The sequence below is a fragment of the Neoarius graeffei genome, chromosome 11 (assembly GCF_027579695.1).
Source record: "Neoarius graeffei isolate fNeoGra1 chromosome 11, fNeoGra1.pri, whole genome shotgun sequence".
Classification (NCBI taxonomy): Eukaryota; Metazoa; Chordata; class Actinopteri; order Siluriformes; family Ariidae; genus Neoarius; species Neoarius graeffei.
In genome coordinates this window covers 65,830,375-65,848,779 of record NC_083579.1, presented here as the reverse complement: position 1 = coordinate 65,848,779, position 18,405 = coordinate 65,830,375, and the positions used below count along the sequence as shown (strand labels likewise).

The 18,405-nt window shown below is 42.5% G+C and overlaps 1 protein-coding gene across 4 annotated transcripts in view; it reads left to right on the top strand.

Annotated features, from left to right (window-relative positions):
* aqr (aquarius intron-binding spliceosomal factor) overlaps window positions 1-18,405 on the top strand; it is a 151,428-nt gene that overhangs the window by 60,008 nt on the left and 73,015 nt on the right. For all 4 annotated transcript variants that reach the window (XM_060934600.1, XM_060934598.1, XM_060934596.1 and 1 more), the window contains 7 exons: window positions 2,295-2,462; window positions 4,354-4,523; window positions 4,774-5,015; window positions 7,050-7,193; window positions 10,092-10,161; window positions 14,081-14,191; window positions 14,580-14,689. In XM_060934600.1, the coding sequence (XP_060790583.1) occupies window positions 2,295-2,462; window positions 4,354-4,523; window positions 4,774-5,015; window positions 7,050-7,193; window positions 10,092-10,161; window positions 14,081-14,191; window positions 14,580-14,689 (1,015 nt within the window). The remainder of the gene's footprint in view (window positions 1-2,294; window positions 2,463-4,353; window positions 4,524-4,773; window positions 5,016-7,049; window positions 7,194-10,091; window positions 10,162-14,080; window positions 14,192-14,579; window positions 14,690-18,405) is intronic.

The following is an 18,405-nucleotide window of genomic DNA, read 5'->3' as shown; positions in this document are numbered from 1 at the left end:
TAAGCACTAAATAAATAAACTAAAAACTGAAGACATGCTGAACACCTGAAAGGCTACCAAAACTTCATTATATATTCTTCATGCATATTTACAAGAGAAAAACATACCAACGGACATCGAAAAACTGGAAAAGAGACACGTCGGAAATGTAAATCTTCCGCGCTAGCGAGTGACTGTGTGATAATTTGTAAACAAACATGACTGTGAGGTTTGCTTCGTTAAATACGGAAGATTTTGAGAGAATTTTGGCTGCCAGGTCACTCTGTTGTGTGTAGCTGTTGTTGATTTTAAAAGTAACTCAGTAAATTACACAGGGAAAATAATAATAATTTTCAGCTTGACTGCGCTAGCATTGGCCTTTTGCTAACACTACACTGACTAGAAGGTACCGTATTTTCTGGACTATAAGCCGCTACTTTTTTCCTAGGTTTTGAACCATGCGGCTTATACAAAGGTGCGGCTATTCTGTGGATTTTTCTTCCACCGCTAGGGGCGCTCTAACCGGAAGTAGAATCAAAAATAAGATAGACGAAAAATCAGTGCAAAGAAGAATTAGCAGATCTTTAGCAGATAGAACACGCACGACAAATTACTAACTGGTAATTATTTTCAAATCCAGCAAAGATGATTAAAGTGACTTGTGGTTTCAAACACAGGAGAAATGAAGGTAAATAAATACCGGTTATTTTCTCTTGGTTCTGTTCCGTTTTAATCAGCAAAGTTGCTGCCGTGTTAAAAGGCACTGTTCGGAAAGAATCTGTTCAGGTACATACATGTACATTTACAGTACAAAATCGTTCTGTACATGCAGTAAATATCTAATTTTTCAACATAGATATCTGCGGCTTATAGCCCGGTGCGGCTTGTATATCTTTTTTTTAATTTTTTTTTTTAAATAGAGCGGATGCGGCTTATATACAGGTGCGCTCTATAGTCCAGAAAATACGGTAACCGGACTGCCGCACTAACAGCACCGAGTCGCGGGTAAGCTCGCGTTGGCCTTCACTAACGCTACGGCTGAATGCTACACCAGCTAGAAGGTAACCGGACTGCCGCACTAACAGCACCGAGTCGCGGGTAAGCTCACGTTGGCCTTTGAGAATGCTGATATGGAGTGTGTGTGAATAATAATAATAACATTGACTGGCTTTGAGTGGTATATCAGATATATTTCATTCAGCTAGCATGATACTGAACTCGTCTTCGACTCATTCAGTATCCTGCTAGCTGAATGGAATATATCTAATAGACCACTCAAAGCCAACCAATGTTATTTAAGTAATAATAACGATAAAGTTTCACAATGCTTACTGGGTACAAATATGGTCCAATGAGGCCACATTTATAGCAGTTTCTGAATTAATTGTCACTAAAGTGGCATCCAGCTAATATTTCATAGCAGAATGAAATAAGACATGAATTTTTCTCCAAAACACAAAATATTTGTTCTATCTACAAATTGGGTGTTGAAATGGAGTATCATTTGCAGAAACTGGTGTAATTGAAGACTTGTTTAAATTTAATACAATATGATTTAGCATTTACTTACCATATTTGACTAAAGTTAACTTTTTTTTTTTCCGATCACATGTAATGTAAGCATACACGTTACACATTATGGATTTTTAATCGAGTTCAGGGCGCATGTAAAAGTTCATTCAGAATCTTGAAAATCTTTATATACATAATAGCCATTGTCTTCACCCTTCATTATCACCTTTTCCAGCAAAATCTGTAAATTCTTTGTTTCCCTAAGCTTTTCATTTGGTTTTCATCCAAGACCTCGGTCTCTTTCCTGTCCCCTTTTTTTTTTTTGTTATTGTCCGGATGCATTGTTTATGATGCATCAATGAATCTTTATAATTTATAATGTGTGAACAGTCAGTAGGGATATCAGCACAATAAATGCAGGGACCATCCTAAATGAATAAATGCAATCTGGGTGAATAAATGCAATCTGAATATAAATCACGCTTGCAGCCCTTATTTCATTTCGGTAATCTCGCTCCAAATCTGTAGTATAGGAGCTGCTGCAGTGTGTACTGTGATTCTGTCACACTGCATTTGCTTGGAGTGCTCTAGGATATTTCCAGCTGTTTTTCATTTCCCATTACAGTTGTGCTCTCTCTTCCTCTTTGTGTTAGTGGTGGGAATTGCAGGCTGACCGTGAGGTGGTATAATTACAGGCTCCATGTATAAAAGATCAGTGTGTGCAGACGGAGCCGTTTCACCTCCCTGTTCCTTTCTTCTTGTCCTGTTGCTCACACTTTTTTTTTTTTTAAATTTCTTTTCAGGGTTGCGTAAGCATGATGTTTGTTTTCTGATCACGGTGCGTCCTACCCTGCCCTACGGCACGCGCTTTGACCGGCGCCAGCCCTTTGGGGAGCAGACAGGCCTGGTGTACGTGAGGGGCTGTGAGGTGCAAGGCATGCTGGATGACAAAGGCCGGGTCATTGAAGAAGGTAAGTTTAATCTCGCCTCTGCTGTGATTTTTTTTTTGCCCCTTATAATAAATCAAAGCCACTTTTATAACCCCATGTTAGCAGGAATATAGCAGTAAAAATGCATTAGATGGGACTGGTTGAAAGGTGCAGTGGAATTTCACTGAAGGTATATGCAGAGGACAACAGGTACTGCTTTCAGCTGCACCTCTGTCGACGTAAAATTGATTTATGTACTTTATTTGAATTTTATTTGTTTATGGGTATACCTTCGACTAGGGATCGACCGATATGTTTTTTCAGGGCCGATACCGATTATTATGGAATTGGGATGCCGATAACCTATATGTGCAACCGATAAATGTAAACATTATAATTCACATGAAATTAAACATAGCACACACTGACACAGACCTTCATATCCATGAAATGTATGTTTAATTGTAAAATTGAACATGAAATTTTGTGCAGGGAGATGCCAGCAGCATTTGTACAATAAAGTCAAACATTAGTTAGAATAAAATGAGAAATAAAAAAATAAATATTCACCAATAAAAAAATAAATCACTCCCTACTATATTACAGCTCACCATTTTCAGTGGAAAATAAATGAAAATACACTCTGGATTCTTTTACACTAAGAACTAAGTAAGACTTACCAACTTCAAGTAGTTTTTAAATAATAAATCAAGTGTAGGGAGCTGCCTGCAGCATTTTTTAAAAAGTCAAATCAAACATAAAGTAGGCTATCACTCCCTATTATGTAACAACTTAACAAGTAACCATCTACATTCTAATGCTTTTAATGCCCGAGCCTGATATTCCCAATTTAGGAGGATTATATTGTAGTGAAGGAAGCATTACATGTAGTTTCAGCGAGACTAGTTGGTTGTAGGCTAATTCAAGTGCTTCCTTCCGTAAACTAAGTTTGCCTGGCTACACAGATGCAAATGGACAATTTTAACGAGTAGTAGATGAAGAATGTAAACATATAATGATGTTGTGCTTTTGCAACTTGTGTGTTTGTGACTTATTGCGGCAAAAGCAGCATGTCCTTACCTTGAAGTGGGATCTGCTTCTGCCCGAGTGCCCATACGGCCGCCTTGAAACAGTTCACAGCGGTTAGCTACGCGTGTTGATTGACTATATCTCTTGTGCCAAACAAATCAGATGTTGTGGTGGGCGGGACCGTGTTCTTGAACTCAGAGAGGCGAGTGCAGGAAAGGACGTGCAGTGACAGTCGCGTTAGAAACGAAACGGCTGCAAAAAGGCATGTTATCGGCATATCGGTGGAAATTATGGCCGATACCGATAACCCTAAAAATGCAGAATATCGGCCCGATATATCGGCCAAGCCGATTATCGGTTGACTCCTACCTTCGACCAAGAAATGACTTCACTGTAACTGGCTTGCACTATATGGCCAAAAGTATGTGAACACCTGACCATCACAACCATACGTGGGCCTTCCCCAAACTTTTGACACAAATTTGCAAGAAAGTCTTTGTATGCTGTAGTTTTAAGATTACTTTTCACTGGAACTCCAACCCAAACCTGTTCAAGCATAACAATACCCCCTGTGTACAAAACAAGGTCCATAAAAACATGGTTCCGGGGTTAGTGCGGAAGAAGTTGAGTGGCCTTCACAGATCCCTGACTGCAACGCCACTGAACGCTTTTTGGATGAATTGGAACGCAGACTACACTCCTTCTCACCTCACATCAGTGCTGCTGTTGAATGCTCACAAATCTCTACACTCAAATCGAGTGGAAAACCTTCTCAAAAGTGCGAAGGCTGTTATAGCAATAAAGGGGAGGAAAACTTTAGAAATGGGATGTGCAGCAAGCACATACGAGTATGATGGGGCCATATTGTGTGCGTTCAATGAATCTTGTCTATGTCTGACCCAAGGTCCTGATCCAAAGCCCAAACTGAGAGGTGACGCAAGAACATTCCGTGTGTGGCTGGACCCGAATCAGTACCAACAGGATATGACCAACAACATCCAGACTGGTGCTGAGGACCCCTACGAGACTTTCAATATCATCATGAGACGCAAACCGAAAGAGAACAACTTCAAGGTTAGTCACTTAATTTTAGTCCAGTCCTCACTTTTCAGTGAGATTACTCACTGTTCAATGAACTAAATACATTCAATACTTTGAAATTAAATAAATATTATAAAATAAAGTGTGGAATGAATAAATAAATATAATTTCTATAGTCAGCATGTGTTTTTATAGTTCCCTTTTGTCCCTTGTTTAATAGTTGGTAAATTTTCTCATATTTAAGGCATGTGGCTGTCACTTAACTAAATTCTTACCTTTGCAGGCCGTGCTAGAGACGATACGTCACCTGATGAACACTGAGTGTGTTGTCCCTGATTGGCTGCACGACATCATCCTGGGATATCGAGACCCTGGGAGTGCCCATTACTCCAAAATGGCCAATCAGATCTCATCCCTGGACTTCAATGACACCTTTCTGTCTATTGATCATCTTAAGTCCTGTTTCCCTGGTCACACGGTGAAGGTCACAGAGGAAGACCCAGCCAAACAGGTCCCTCCATTCAGGTTAGGAACACATTCTTACACTACGTTCAGACTGCAACCTGAATCGACCCATATCCGATTTGTTGTGAAATCCGATTTTTTTGTTAGGCATCGTTCACATTACCAATTATACGAGACTTGTATGCGATCTCCAATATGAACGGAAAACGACCCAAAAGTGTCCCGCATGCGCAAATTGACACGTAATGAGCACATCTACGTAATACGTAAAAAAAAAAAAAAGCGCGCACTTCAAGTTTGCAAGTAAAGCATGGAGATGAGGCGAGACCTGGCGATGTGGTTTTTGTGGCGGCGGCAGAACTCGCACAATAATCTGATTAATGTGGGCAGCAGACTAATGAGACCGAAGGTGTCAAATTACTGGAAGTTTCCAGAACAGTCTTATAATCTTGTAATACAGGATGGTTTAAGTTATAAATCAGTTATAGAAACTGTTTTATTTAATCAGGCTAACAGATCAACATCCAGGTCCCTACCAAATCCACCATTAGCTTGATCAATTCTATAAAAGTCTATTTAAATTCTGAAAACTGTACAAATGTCAGGGATGTGATTTTTCCGCGAATTCGCGGAATTCCGCTTTTCTCACCTCAAAACTTGAAGAAAAATTTTTTTCCGTTTTTTCCCTCATCCACATCCTATTCGTTCCGACTTTGTTTGAAAGATGGCAACCTCGGATTTGCATCTTTACACCTCGATCACGGAGGCTGCCATCTTTCAACTCTGTTTGAAGCGAGCTTACGTACAGCTATCTAACAAGCGCGTTCATTGGTTGTTACAGAGCGATGAGCCAATCACGTACCTCGTTTCATCTCAATGACGTAATTGCGTAAATGACGTAATTACGTCATTGAGATGAAACGAGGTACGTGATTGGCTCATCGCTCTGTAACAACCAATGAACGCGCTTGTTAGATAGCTGTACGTAAGCTCGCTTCAAACAGAGTTGAAAGATGGCAGCCTCCGTGATCGAGGCGTAAAGATGCAAATCGAGTTAAAGAAATCAACAGAAAAAAAAAGTTCCGCTGGGAATGGTTGGAGAAAAACCGCAGCTCGCCTCGGGGCGCATTACGTCACAAGGCGCGGGGCTAGCGGGCCCTGCTCGCGCTGGTTCTTTGGGGTGTGAGTGAGAGAGTGAGTGTGAGCGAGCGAGAGTGTGTGAGCGAGCGAGAGTGTGTGTGTGTGTGAGCGAGCGAGAGTGTGTGTGTGTGTGAGCGAGCGAGAGTGTGTGTGTGAGCGAGCGAGAGTGTGTGTGTGAGCGAGCGAGAGTGTGTGTGTGAGAGTGAGCGAGAGTGTGTGTGTGAGAGTGAGCGAGAGTGTGTGTGTGAGAGTTGCATGTTGACCATTAAATTGGCTTGAATTTGTTAATCATGACAAGTTTTTTCTTGTGTGTTTGCTTGCCATTTTAGTACAATTTTTAAGTCAGAAAACCCCAGAACCCAGGAGCTTCGGGGGGCTTCCCCCCCTTGTCCCCCCACCAGGCCGCTGCCCTGGACCAGCTGGGGGCCTGCGGCCCCCAGCCCCCCGGCTAAAATTTTCAGATAATTTCACCAGCCCCAAATCACATCCCTGAAATGTTGTTGTTTTCCACCAAAGAGGCGGGATTAGCCAACGCAGAATAGTGACGTTTGTCTCTTGTTGATGACGTGTAGGTCTCATGAATGCGACCTGTCCGGTCAGACTGCAGTCGCATGTGAAAATATCGGATATGCATCGGATTTAGGACCACATATCCAAGCGGCCTGGGTCGCATGTGAAAAGAATCGGATCTGTGTCGTTCAGATTGTCAATAACAAATCGGATACAGGTCGCATATGGGCAAAAAAATCGGATATGGGTCGTTTCAGGGTGCAGTCTGAACGTAGTCTTGGTTCTTGAAAAAGTATTGGTATAATTTCCGTCTGTTTAAGAGCCTCTCAAAACAGAAATCAAAAGGTATTTGCTCCAGGTTCAGTTTCGATTTTAAAAAATGAAAATTGAAACCTGTGCCTTTTTGGGTGTTGTTTTTGGGGGTTTTTTCCCTCCCCCCTCCAGAATCAAGTTCCCTATACAGAATGTTAAGGGGAAGAAGAGGAAACCAGACGAGGAAGAGGAGGAAACCAAGGAAGACAAGACACTGATAGTGGAGCCCCATGTGATTCCAAACCGGGGACCCTATCCCTACAACCAACCCAAACGGTGAGAGATGATCAACTGTGCTCAGACATGGGCTCTCAATCACCTTGCTATAAATATCAAAATGGTGTAAACATTAAAGGAGATATGCAGAGCCTTTATTTTTAAATAAATTTCTGAGTGGATAGTATCTCCATCCTTGACTCTTGTATGCTGCATAAATGGGAATTAAAAAATTTATATTTTTGAGAGTTAAAATCGACCGCAAAGTTGGCATTCGAGCTGCCCCGCTGAGCCAGCCAGCCAGCCCTGAGCGCGTGACATCACAGCAGGAACCAGTTTTAAGGCCGAGGCCTTTTACAGCTATAGACCAAAGTCATATAAGTAAAAAATTTATGGTGAAAGTAAGAAATGCCGTTACCGACTTGCTCAACTAAGACTGATTTGACTTCACTGATTGTGGGTTGACTCTGATTAAAACAGGATAGGTGTTATAACTTATGCAACATACATGTACACGCATGCATTTTCACTGATAAAACGTAAAAGGCTAATTAAATAATCAGATGAACTGAGACAATCACATTCTGAAGCAAATTAAATAATCTTATACCGGTAACTTAAACACACAATACAAGTTACATGCATTAATCTAAATGCAGGTAAACAACGTGTTTTTTTTTGTTTGTTTTTAATCCAAATGAGAGTCGGAGCTTACCCGTCTGTGTTCTCGCTTCTTGAAGGCTGATCTTGTGGCCGATTCTTTTGAATCAATCTGACTTTCAGTTGTTCGTTCAGTTCTCTGTTCATTTCCTTCTTCCATTGTAAGAGCAAGATGGCAGCGATATCCAGTTTAGAAATCAGACGGCTGCTCCACTCATTCACTTTCCTTCATACTGTGCATTCCGCCATTACTGCTTGGCTCAGGCAATTACTAAAACCCGGGACGGAACGGGATGTCACCGGTTTTAGCAACAACTGCAGGGAGGTCACTGCCCGAGCAATGTGTCCCGTCCCATTCCGTCCTGGGTTTTTAGCAACAACCTTTGGCTCACTCCAGGAGGACTGGTGCAACTGAACTCACTTTCAAAAAATAAATAAATAAATACTTTCCTTTTCTTGTAGTTTTCTTTTCCTTTAATTGTTGGTACTGCACCCTCTTTCAACACGGGCTTATAGCCAACGCTCCTCAACAGATCAGAGGTCTCGTACGAGTCCTCAGTAAAATGTGCAGATCAGAGGAGAGACCACTTCATAGCCGCCCAATGTGCCTGTGAACTTCTCGCAAAACGTGTCCAAATCTTTGCAGTTTGAACATTCTTGGGCTGTGAATGCAACGTAAATCCACCTTCTGTCGTGTTGCTGCACCCGCCAGCAACACATCTACGTGGCATGGCGATAAATTAGCTCAAAATGGAGGATCGGAGTTGCAGTCAGCTCTGTGTTTTAGTATAGCGGAAATGGCGATGAGATCGATAGACTTCCTGTTGTGACGTTATGGACATCAAGGTCATTCACTCAGACCGCTACCTATATAAATCACTTTAATTGTAAAAATTACTATATTAGATTTATTGTTAACAAAACTATTCCTGTGCCGTTCTTGAGGTCTCAAGGCATTTATAAATGAAAGTGAGGCCATGGCTCTGCGTATATGCTTTAAGGAAACGTCCATCCTGAAATACACATTTATATTTAAATATTTGTGTTTAATGAAGTTAGCAGGCTGACATAGTGTGAGCTCATTGGTAAAATGAAAAAATGCTTTCGGCCACTAGTCTGTCTCGCTGTTGTTTACGTCATTACCGTCGCACAATTAAAACGTGCCAGATCAGTCGGCTGGTGGGTTTTCAAAATAATAAATACATGCATGTATTTTTGTGATAAATCCATATTATACTGAGCGCATTTCCCACAATCCATACCTGTATCTTTCAGTTTTTTTAAATCAAGGCTGAATACTTTCTTCTTTGCCGCTGCCTTTTATTAAATCAAATTTGAGACTTTTAATTTGATTTCTTTCAGCGTGACCGCAATGCATGATGGGATATATTGTTTTGGTTAGTGACCATCGGTTGTACACTACTTTTCGTGATGCATTGTGGGATACTTTGAGTGCGCTATATAGGGTGTAATAATCCTCACTATTGTTTCGGACAGCACTACAAAATGTCGTCCTCGCTACAGAGTGCCCTATATAGTGAGTACGGAGCGATTTCGGACACAGGGAACGTGTCAGCCCTGCGATGACCTGGCGACTTGTCCAGGGTGTACCCCGCCTCTCCCCCATAGTCAGCTGGGATAGCCTCCAGCTTGCCCATGACCCTGCACAGGATAAGTGGCTACGGATAATGGATGGATGGATGGATGGATAACGCAACCTAAAGGCCAATTTATGCTGACAACTCAGTCCTCGCAGACGGTGTCGCAGATAGTGTCCGCGTAGCCCCCCCACCTTCGCAGACGCTCTGCGCGCACCTCCCAAAAATTGTGACCACCGCAGAAGCCTCGCAGACAGCGTCGCAGACAAGAGGGCTCTGATTGGTCCACTCTACATCCGCTGTACACGCACTTCCGCTTCCCTACTTTCCCGGTTTGTTTTGTTTTCACGACCGGCATTTTTAAAAACACGAGCGAAGATGGAGCATCACGAAGAGCGGTTGATCGAGGAAGTACGTACATCTATACGACTCCAGTTCTAGTCATTATAAAAAAAAAAAAGTTCTAGTCATTATAAGTAACCGGAGGATAAACACTCCACTAACCACACCCACCGACTACTCCTAGCGACTTCGTGCCCCCTTGCGTTGTGCCAGTGAATAACATCGCGCACGCCTATAACTCCCCGCTCAACAATAAATTACAACTGTCTGCGAAAGCCTTGTCGCAAGAGCATGCAGAGGCCTTATGGAAGTATTAGCTTAAGACTCCTGCTGATTCTTGTGTTGTGTATTTCAACAGGAACAACATCCCATTTACCCCAACTCAGATCGAGGCTATTCGTGCAGGCATGCAGCCAGGTCTCACCATGGTAAGAGCAATACAATACCTGTATTTTACTCTTGTCGGTCACTTTCACTCACTCACTTTCTCTCTTGGATTGTTCGTCTAGATTTAGTGTTAATTGTAGCACATTTATTTCCCCTGTCAAAAAGCTGTTTAGTTTGTATCGCTGTTTCTTGGATGTTGTTGTAACTGAATATCAAGGCTATTTCTCATCGATATTCTCATCATTCATGTAAATGTGGGCGGAATGAGGGTGAAGTGAATAATGGCTATGAGAGGACTTGAGTAAATGAGCCATGGTGTCCTTGCTGGCTACAGCGTGTCTGAACAGGATGCTGATTGAGAGGCATCCTCAAACTGCTGATTTGTTGCTGGCAGGGGACGTTGGCTGTTATTTATCATGCAGTTGGCTGGAAGTGAATATGGCAGAATGACTATTGACAGAGTTATAAAGCAAGTCATCCTGTATACCCGTCTCTCTCTCTCTCTCTCACTCACTCTCCACCTTGAATAACTGCTGGCATGCATGGACTCGGTTCATAGCCAAGCAACAGGCCTTGGGTTCCCCTACCCTGTATTACATTGTGCTAAAAGATGAGGTCACAGTATTTTATGTAAGCTACGTTTTCATAGATTCAGTCTTTTTTGAAGGCCATGAAGACGCATTCACCGTTTCATATTTAGAAAAAGCTTTTTGCTTGGTATAATGCTGGCGTTCCAATCAGGCCATCGAAACAGCACGATGTAAAATTTAATTTGGCTGGTGTATTTAGATATTTTCAGCATGCTGTCGTATTATGATCAAGTTGTTTCTGCAACCTGCATGTGGACGATATCTCTCTCATCTTAGTTTTCACACTGCAACACTTCAAGTGCACACTTTTTTTTTTCCCCCCTGCTCAAAATGTTATTTTATTATCATATATCCTATATATGACACTGCTGTATATACAGTCATGTGAAAAAGAAAGTACACCCTCTTTCAAGTCTAGGTTTTAAGTGTCAGGATATAATAAAAAAATCATCTGGTCCTTACCAGGTCTTAAATTTAGGCAGATACAACCTCAAGAACACATGAGACATTCATCCTGTCATTATTTAACCCGTAGCCTAGTAAACTAGACCCACCCACCTAGCGGCCAAAAATATTTTTGCCTAGCGAGTGAGTCAAGCCTCGCACCATATAAACAAAAACACCCCGGGCATCAAATCGTGCCCGCCAATCACAACGCAAGGTTTTTGTTTGGATTCTTTGGGCGGGCTTTTGCAGGAGTGACGACAAAGCTGCGCGACGCTGGAGAAAGCGCAGCAGGAAAGCTGGCTACGGCTAGTGAGCAGCGCGCGTTTGACTCCGCTTTGGAATCAGTTTTAGAAGAATTAGACTTGGAGTTTTCGTTGAAACATGAGCAGGAAGAGGCTCTCCGCTCATTCCTTTTCAAGAAAGACGTTTTCGCTGTTTTGCCGACCGGCTATGGCAAAAGTCTGATCTACCGGCTGGCTCCGCTCGTAGCCAAAAGGATGGGGCTAGTTTGTGCAGTACGAAGAATTAATAAACAGCTTTGAAACATTACTTTTTGATTGTTTATTTTCCCGTTATTTTAAATTTAAGGGAAATTATTTCACCAAACACCACTAAATAAAAACTCTCAAAAACAGTTTAAGCAAACCCTTGAAAAACACTTGAAAAAAATAAGAGTGTATGTTAAGTATGTGGTACAGACTCCAAACTTGTGGTCATTATCTCCAAACTTCTTAATATCTAGAACCTGTTTATTAATTAATACGCATTTTGAAAAATTATTTATTTCAAGGCCTCCCCCACTGCTTTCTGTCGCTCTGACTACGTCACAGTCACTGTTGCGCTGATTGGTCAGAGCGTTGGCCTATACGCACAGAGACAGTTTGAAAGACAGTGGTTTGTTCCACCCCCACCCTTCAGAAATGTCTACGGATCGAGGCCAGACTAAATATTCACATTTAGTCTGGCTTGCCAGGCTATTTAACCCGTGTTTTCCCCAGAAAAAAAATTAAAGCCCTAAATTCTGGCGTGATAATACACAGACAATTGAGCGCCGATGTTGCAAAAGCGAACGCTGAAGGCACAAAGCGAAACTAGGGGGGTCCGGGGGCATGCTCCCCCAGAAATTTTTTTGAAAATCGATGCTCTCAGGTGTATTTTCAGGGTCTCTGAGAGGTTTTAGATGATTATAGGATAGATTTTACCAGTGTTTCACTGATTTCTGACCTAAATAGTATTAATGGAAACACATTTGAAATTTCACCTTAAAGTTCAACATGCAAGTTAAACTGTTTTGTTATAGATTACTGAGGTCTATGATAGATTGAAAATCTACGGGGATCCCTTAATTATCTATGATCAAGTAGTGTTGTAACAAAAATGTGCATGAAAATATGAACAGTGGTTTGCTCCATCTTATGCAATCCAATGAAGAGAATCGATCATCATGACCTCCTGTTGATCACAAAGGGATCTGAACCTCAGAACTGCCACCTTAAAATAAGTTGCTGTATTACGATAACTGTAATGATTTAGAATGTTTCTGATGCAATTACCATAATTTTATTTTTTTTTGCGGTCCAAATCCTGCGCTCTGATTGGCTGGCGACCGGGTCCGTATCCTACAATACAGACCCCGGTTATGGACCTCTGGCGACTCGCTCATTCACAACAACAACAAACATAGTAGCATTTTTTTGTCAACATTTATCTTATATATATATATATATATATATATATATATATATATATATAAAGATTTATTTATGAGATTATCAGAAATCTTATAAATTTTTGCCAGCATTTCTCAGGAGAATAGCATTAATTTTACATCATGGATAGCGATAACAACAGTCTTCACAGCGAAAGCGAGTTTTACTACCCTGAGGAAGAAGAAATAAAAAAAAACATTTCAGGAGAAAGCTAAAAACTGCTGCTAACGCCGAGCAAAAACATGGCTGAATCCTGAATGACTCCTATTTGTATAAATAGGGGACTGCATAGGCAGCAAAATGTAGTTTTTTTTCCTGCCATGGAAGTGCACTTGTATACCGAGGAGAAAGCAATTTGCATTACAGCCGTGAATGAGGATTCAAAATGGCGGCTCGGCTCGGTTTTCCCTTTCGGGCACGCTCGTTTTCTGTTAGAATTTAATAAAGAAAAAAATAAATATATTATTTACCAGCTTCAGGTCGGTCCGTATGGTGAAATACCGTGACCTCGGCCTTGAATACTGACCTCAGCCCAGAGGGCCTTGGTCAGTACTTTCAAGACCTCAGTCACGGTATTTCACCATACGGACCTCCCAGCTGGTAAATAACATATAAAACTAAGATACGCTGAAAAGAAAAGTAAGGCAACTGCATATTATAAAGTTTAAATTTTGGCACTTTATTAAATGGACTAGATTAAGATTAAAACATATTTAAAGGAAAAGAAAACTTCACACACTCACGTCTTCCATTTTTCTCTCCTGTTTCAAATTTGTATCCCACAATACCTTGTGCGAACGGGGAAAGTCCACCACATGATGCATGACATAGTATCTTGAATTGGGTCATGGTGAAGCAGGAAAAAATAGTGGAGAATTTAGGGCCACATGGCCCTAAATTCATTAATTGTTCTATTTTTAAAAAAAAAACTAATGAAGTTGGAAGTCTGTGATTCGAATTCAGTAGCTTTCGGTTCACTAAACAAAAATAATTGGGTGTTGGGGAAAATTCTTTTCATGACCTAAACTTGAAAAATCTGAAACGCAGTCTAGCTTTAGTGGGTAAGACAAATCTGAAACAGAAGCTGCAATTCTTTGTGACTTTTTTTTAATGTATTTTTTTAATGCTGGATAACATCTGTGCCCTAATCTCTATGCATTATGTAACTCTTCCCCCCCCCCCCCTTTTTTTTTTAATTTATAAACTATCTCTAGGTTGTAGGTCCTCCGGGTACAGGCAAAACAGACGTTGCTGTGCAGATCATCTCCAATCTGTACCACAACTTCCCCGAGCAGAGGACTCTCATTGTGACTCACTCCAATCAGGTAAAGCTGTACTTCTGCCTCCAGTGGCTTAGCATCCCTTAGTTATAATCACTACATAATTCGATTTGAAATGGCAGATGTAGAAAAATGATCAGTCTGTGGCCTGAAATGCCCGTCTAAGCCTGGAATATTTATATGTATGAGGTTGTGTGGCCATCAATCAAACTGAAACTGTTCAAGCAAACCCACACTTGTGTACATTGGATTTTTTTTTCCCCCCAGTCATTGCTTATAGACTTGTTTCTTTACACCTACTGATGGAAAATGTGTTATTTGCACTTGGGGTGCAAATAACAAGTTTCACTGAACTATTCTAAACAATGTACACTGAAATTGCACCATACTAAACCCAGCTTGTGTGTGTATTTATGGTTTCCCTCCCACCCAGGCGCTGAACCAACTGTTTGAGAAGATCATGGCCTTGGACATCGACGAGCGGCACCTCCTGCGTCTGGGTCACGGAGAGGAGGAGCTGGAGACTGAGAAGGATTTCAGCAGGTGAGACAGAGAGGCAGGATATTGAACCCCAGCTGGCCACACAACAGATCAAAGCTTATAAACTTGGAGACCGCTAAGTGCCACCTTGTCTCCCCAGCACCATGTTTGTCTTCATTCTTGCTCTCTTGATGAAGGCAGCAGCCCTTTATGAAGTGTTTGATGTCATAATTAGAGCTCCAAATTAGTGCCCTGAGTGTGGTTTGTGCTGTGTTTTACACAACCCAGACTCCTGCTGTCACTCATTTGAATAACTTAGGAAGACTTGGTCCTTGTTCCATGTGACCTCATTGGCATATCTAATTTTATGTGGGTGGATGTGAGCATAACATAAATATGTAGGGGAGATGCTCGTTATTTTGTTCATAAATACATGTAGGAAGTTGGATATATAACTGAAATGAAGGTTTTAGATTAAACAGAGAAAGTTTTAAAAGGATGCAAATACAGATATAAGTGGGAGATGCACTGGGTTTTTTTTTTATTAGTTAATTCTTCTGTGGCAGAATGACTGTATAACATGCATCTTGAATAGAAAAAAGATTTTGGTGCACAATTTTTTATTTTGGGTCTTCAGAAATCAAAACGGAGTCAAAATTCTACATACAGGGTTAAAAATAGACATAAAGAACACCTAATATTTGGTTAAATGTCCCTTCGCAAGTTTCACCTTGGCCAGAAGTGCTGACTTCAGAAAGCCCAAAATAAATTAAAACTTGTGCACCAAATTCTTGTTTGTATTTATATTTAAAGCATATACGCAGAACCATGGCCTCACGTTTGTTTATAAATGCCTTGAGACCTCAAGAATGGCACAGGAATAGTTTTAAGCGTTAACAATAAGTCTAATATAGTAATTTTTATGATTAAAGTGATTCATATAGGTAGAGGTCTGAGTGAATGACCTTGATGTCCGTAACGTCACAGCAGGAAGTCTATCGGTCTCATCGCCCTTTCCGCTATACTAAAACACAGAGCTGACTGCAACTCCGATCCTCCATTTTGAGCTAATTTATCGCCATGCCACGTAGATGTGTTGCTGGCGGGTGCAGCAACACGACAGAAGGTGGATTTACGTTGCATTCATGGCCCAAGAATGTTCAAACTGCAAAGATTTGGACGCATTTTGTGAGAAAGTCACGGGCACATTGGGCGGCTATGAAGTGGTCTCTCCTCTGCTCTGCACATTTTACTGAAGCCTCATACGAGACCTCTGATCTGTTGAGGAGCGTTGGCTATAAGCCCATATTGAAAGAGGGTGCAGTATCAACAATTAAGTAAAACTACAAGAAAAGGAACGTATTCGTTTTATTTATTTATTTATTTATTTATTTATTTTTAAAAGGAAAGTGAGTTTAGCTGCATCAGTCTTCCCAGAGTGAGCCGAGGGTTGTTGGAAAAACCTGGGATGGGACATATCTCTCGGGCAGTGACCTCCTGGCAGTGGTTGCTAAAACCGGTGACTTCCCATTCTGTCCTGGGTTTTAGTAATTGCCTGAGCCAAGCAGTAATGGCGGAGTACTCAGTAATGGAGAGAATAGAGAAAGAGTGGAGCAGCTGTCTTATTTCTAAACTGGATATTGCTGCTATCTGGTCCTTATGTGGAAGAAGCGAATGAACGGAGAACTGCACGAACAACTGAACGAACAACTGAAAGTCAGATTGATTCAAAACAATTGGCCACAAGATCGACCTTCAAGAAGCGAGAACGCTGGTTACGAATGTAACCGTGGTTCTATGACTAAGTGGAAGACCGCCAGGGGGGTGCTGAAAGCACTAGTGGAAGCATCTTTGCATCCGCGCGTTTCGAGAACCGCATACAAAAGTTGTCATCTCATGACGTATGACGTGCCTGCCTACATAAGGCAACATCCCACGTCATTTGGCCTCAAGATCATTCTCGCGCAATCCGAGTGACCAAAGACCCTGGCGATCTTCCACTTAGTCATAGAACCACGGTTACATTCGTAACCAGCATTCTATTTCCTTCACTCCAGATCGCCAGGGCAGTGCTGAAAGCACTAGTGGAAGACGAATACCAACCCAGTCACGAGGAATTCAGAAGAGCATCACCACCTTCTGGAAGAACAGCTGCACACAGCAATGGCATGGACGCAACATTTAGCCTGTAGTACCGGGCAAATGTACATGTATTGGACCAAGTTGCAGCAGCACAAATGTCAGAGAGTGGTACGCCCCGGAGAGCTGCCCATGATGTTGCCTGAGCACGCGTCGAATGGCAGCGGACAGGAGAGGGCACAGTACGTCCCATAGATTCATAGGCATGGGTGATTGCCTCCACAACCCAACGGGAGAGCCGCTGCTTGGACAGAGGCCTTCTCGGAGCACCACCAACACAAACAAACAATTGGTCTGTTGTACGAAAGGCTGCCATCCTATCAAAATAAAACCTCAGAGCCCTGACAGGGCACAACTCTGCACGCAAGTCCATCCTGTCTGCCGGTATAGCAGTCAGCAAAATCGGCTGGTTGCTAAACTGGGGAGATAAGACTTTCGGGAGGAAAGCTGGGTTAGGCCACAATGAAACACTGTCAAACATGGGGCCCCAACGAAGACAAACAGTACTCACTGAGAGGGCATGTAGCTCACTCACACGCCGGGCTGTTGTGATGGCAAGAAGAAAAGCCGTTTTAACAGATAGCCACTTAATGTCAGCTGCTGACGGGCTCATAAGGAGGCAAGCAAAGGGTTTTGAGCACAGTGTTCAGATCCCATGACGGACTCCGCACAAAATGAGGAGGATTAAGACGAAATGCCCCTCTCAAAAAGGCTACCACCAGCCAGTGGGACCCAAGTGAAACACCTCCAACCTCTGAACAGTGGGCTGTTAGTGCTGCAACATACACCTTAAGTGTAGATGCAGCCCTGCCAAGCTCTAAAAGGTGCTGCAGGAAATCTAAAGTCTGTGGAACAGAGCAGCTTGGGGGTCGATGTTGCGTTCCGCACACCAATCACAGAACACCTTCCACTTGCCTGCATACAAGCGTCGGGTAGATTCTGCACATGCGTTCACCACAGTGTTCCTGGTCCCTTCTGAATACTCCAGTAGTAGCCCCAGGGCCCCAAGGGCCACACCCAGAGCTTCAGGCGTTCAGAACATGGGTGTTGAATCCTGCCCTCCATCTGCGTCAGCAAGTCAGGCCTGTTGGGCAGCTGACAAGGGGGTCCCACTAGTAGTGACAGCAGGAGTTGGAACCATGGCCTGGATGGCCAATGAGGAGCTATCAATAGCACATGGTGACTGTGATCGCACACACGGCAGAGAGTACTCCACAACAGTGGTAGAGGGGGAAAGGCATAAAGGATGGCCCTCGGCCAGTCGTGGGCCAGAGCATCCTGGCCCAACGCTGCCGTTTCTTTCCCCAGGGAAAACCATATTGGACAATGAGTTGTCTGACTGCTCGCAAACAGGTCCACAGTCGCTCTCCCATAGGTTTTCCAGATCTGTTCCACCGTGTCTGGATGCAGTTTCCAATCCTCTTGAGACACCTTGCCACGTGACAGAGCATCTGCCACACTGTTTAGGTGTCCAGGTAGATAAGATGCTCTTATGGAAAGGAGGTTGTCCTGAGCCCATACTAGGAGACTGTGAGCCACCTGAAGCGCAGCTACAGACCTTGTGCCCCCCTGATGATTGATATAGAAAACAGTTGCCACATTGTCTGTACATACCAATGCATGTTTGCCCTGTAGCACTT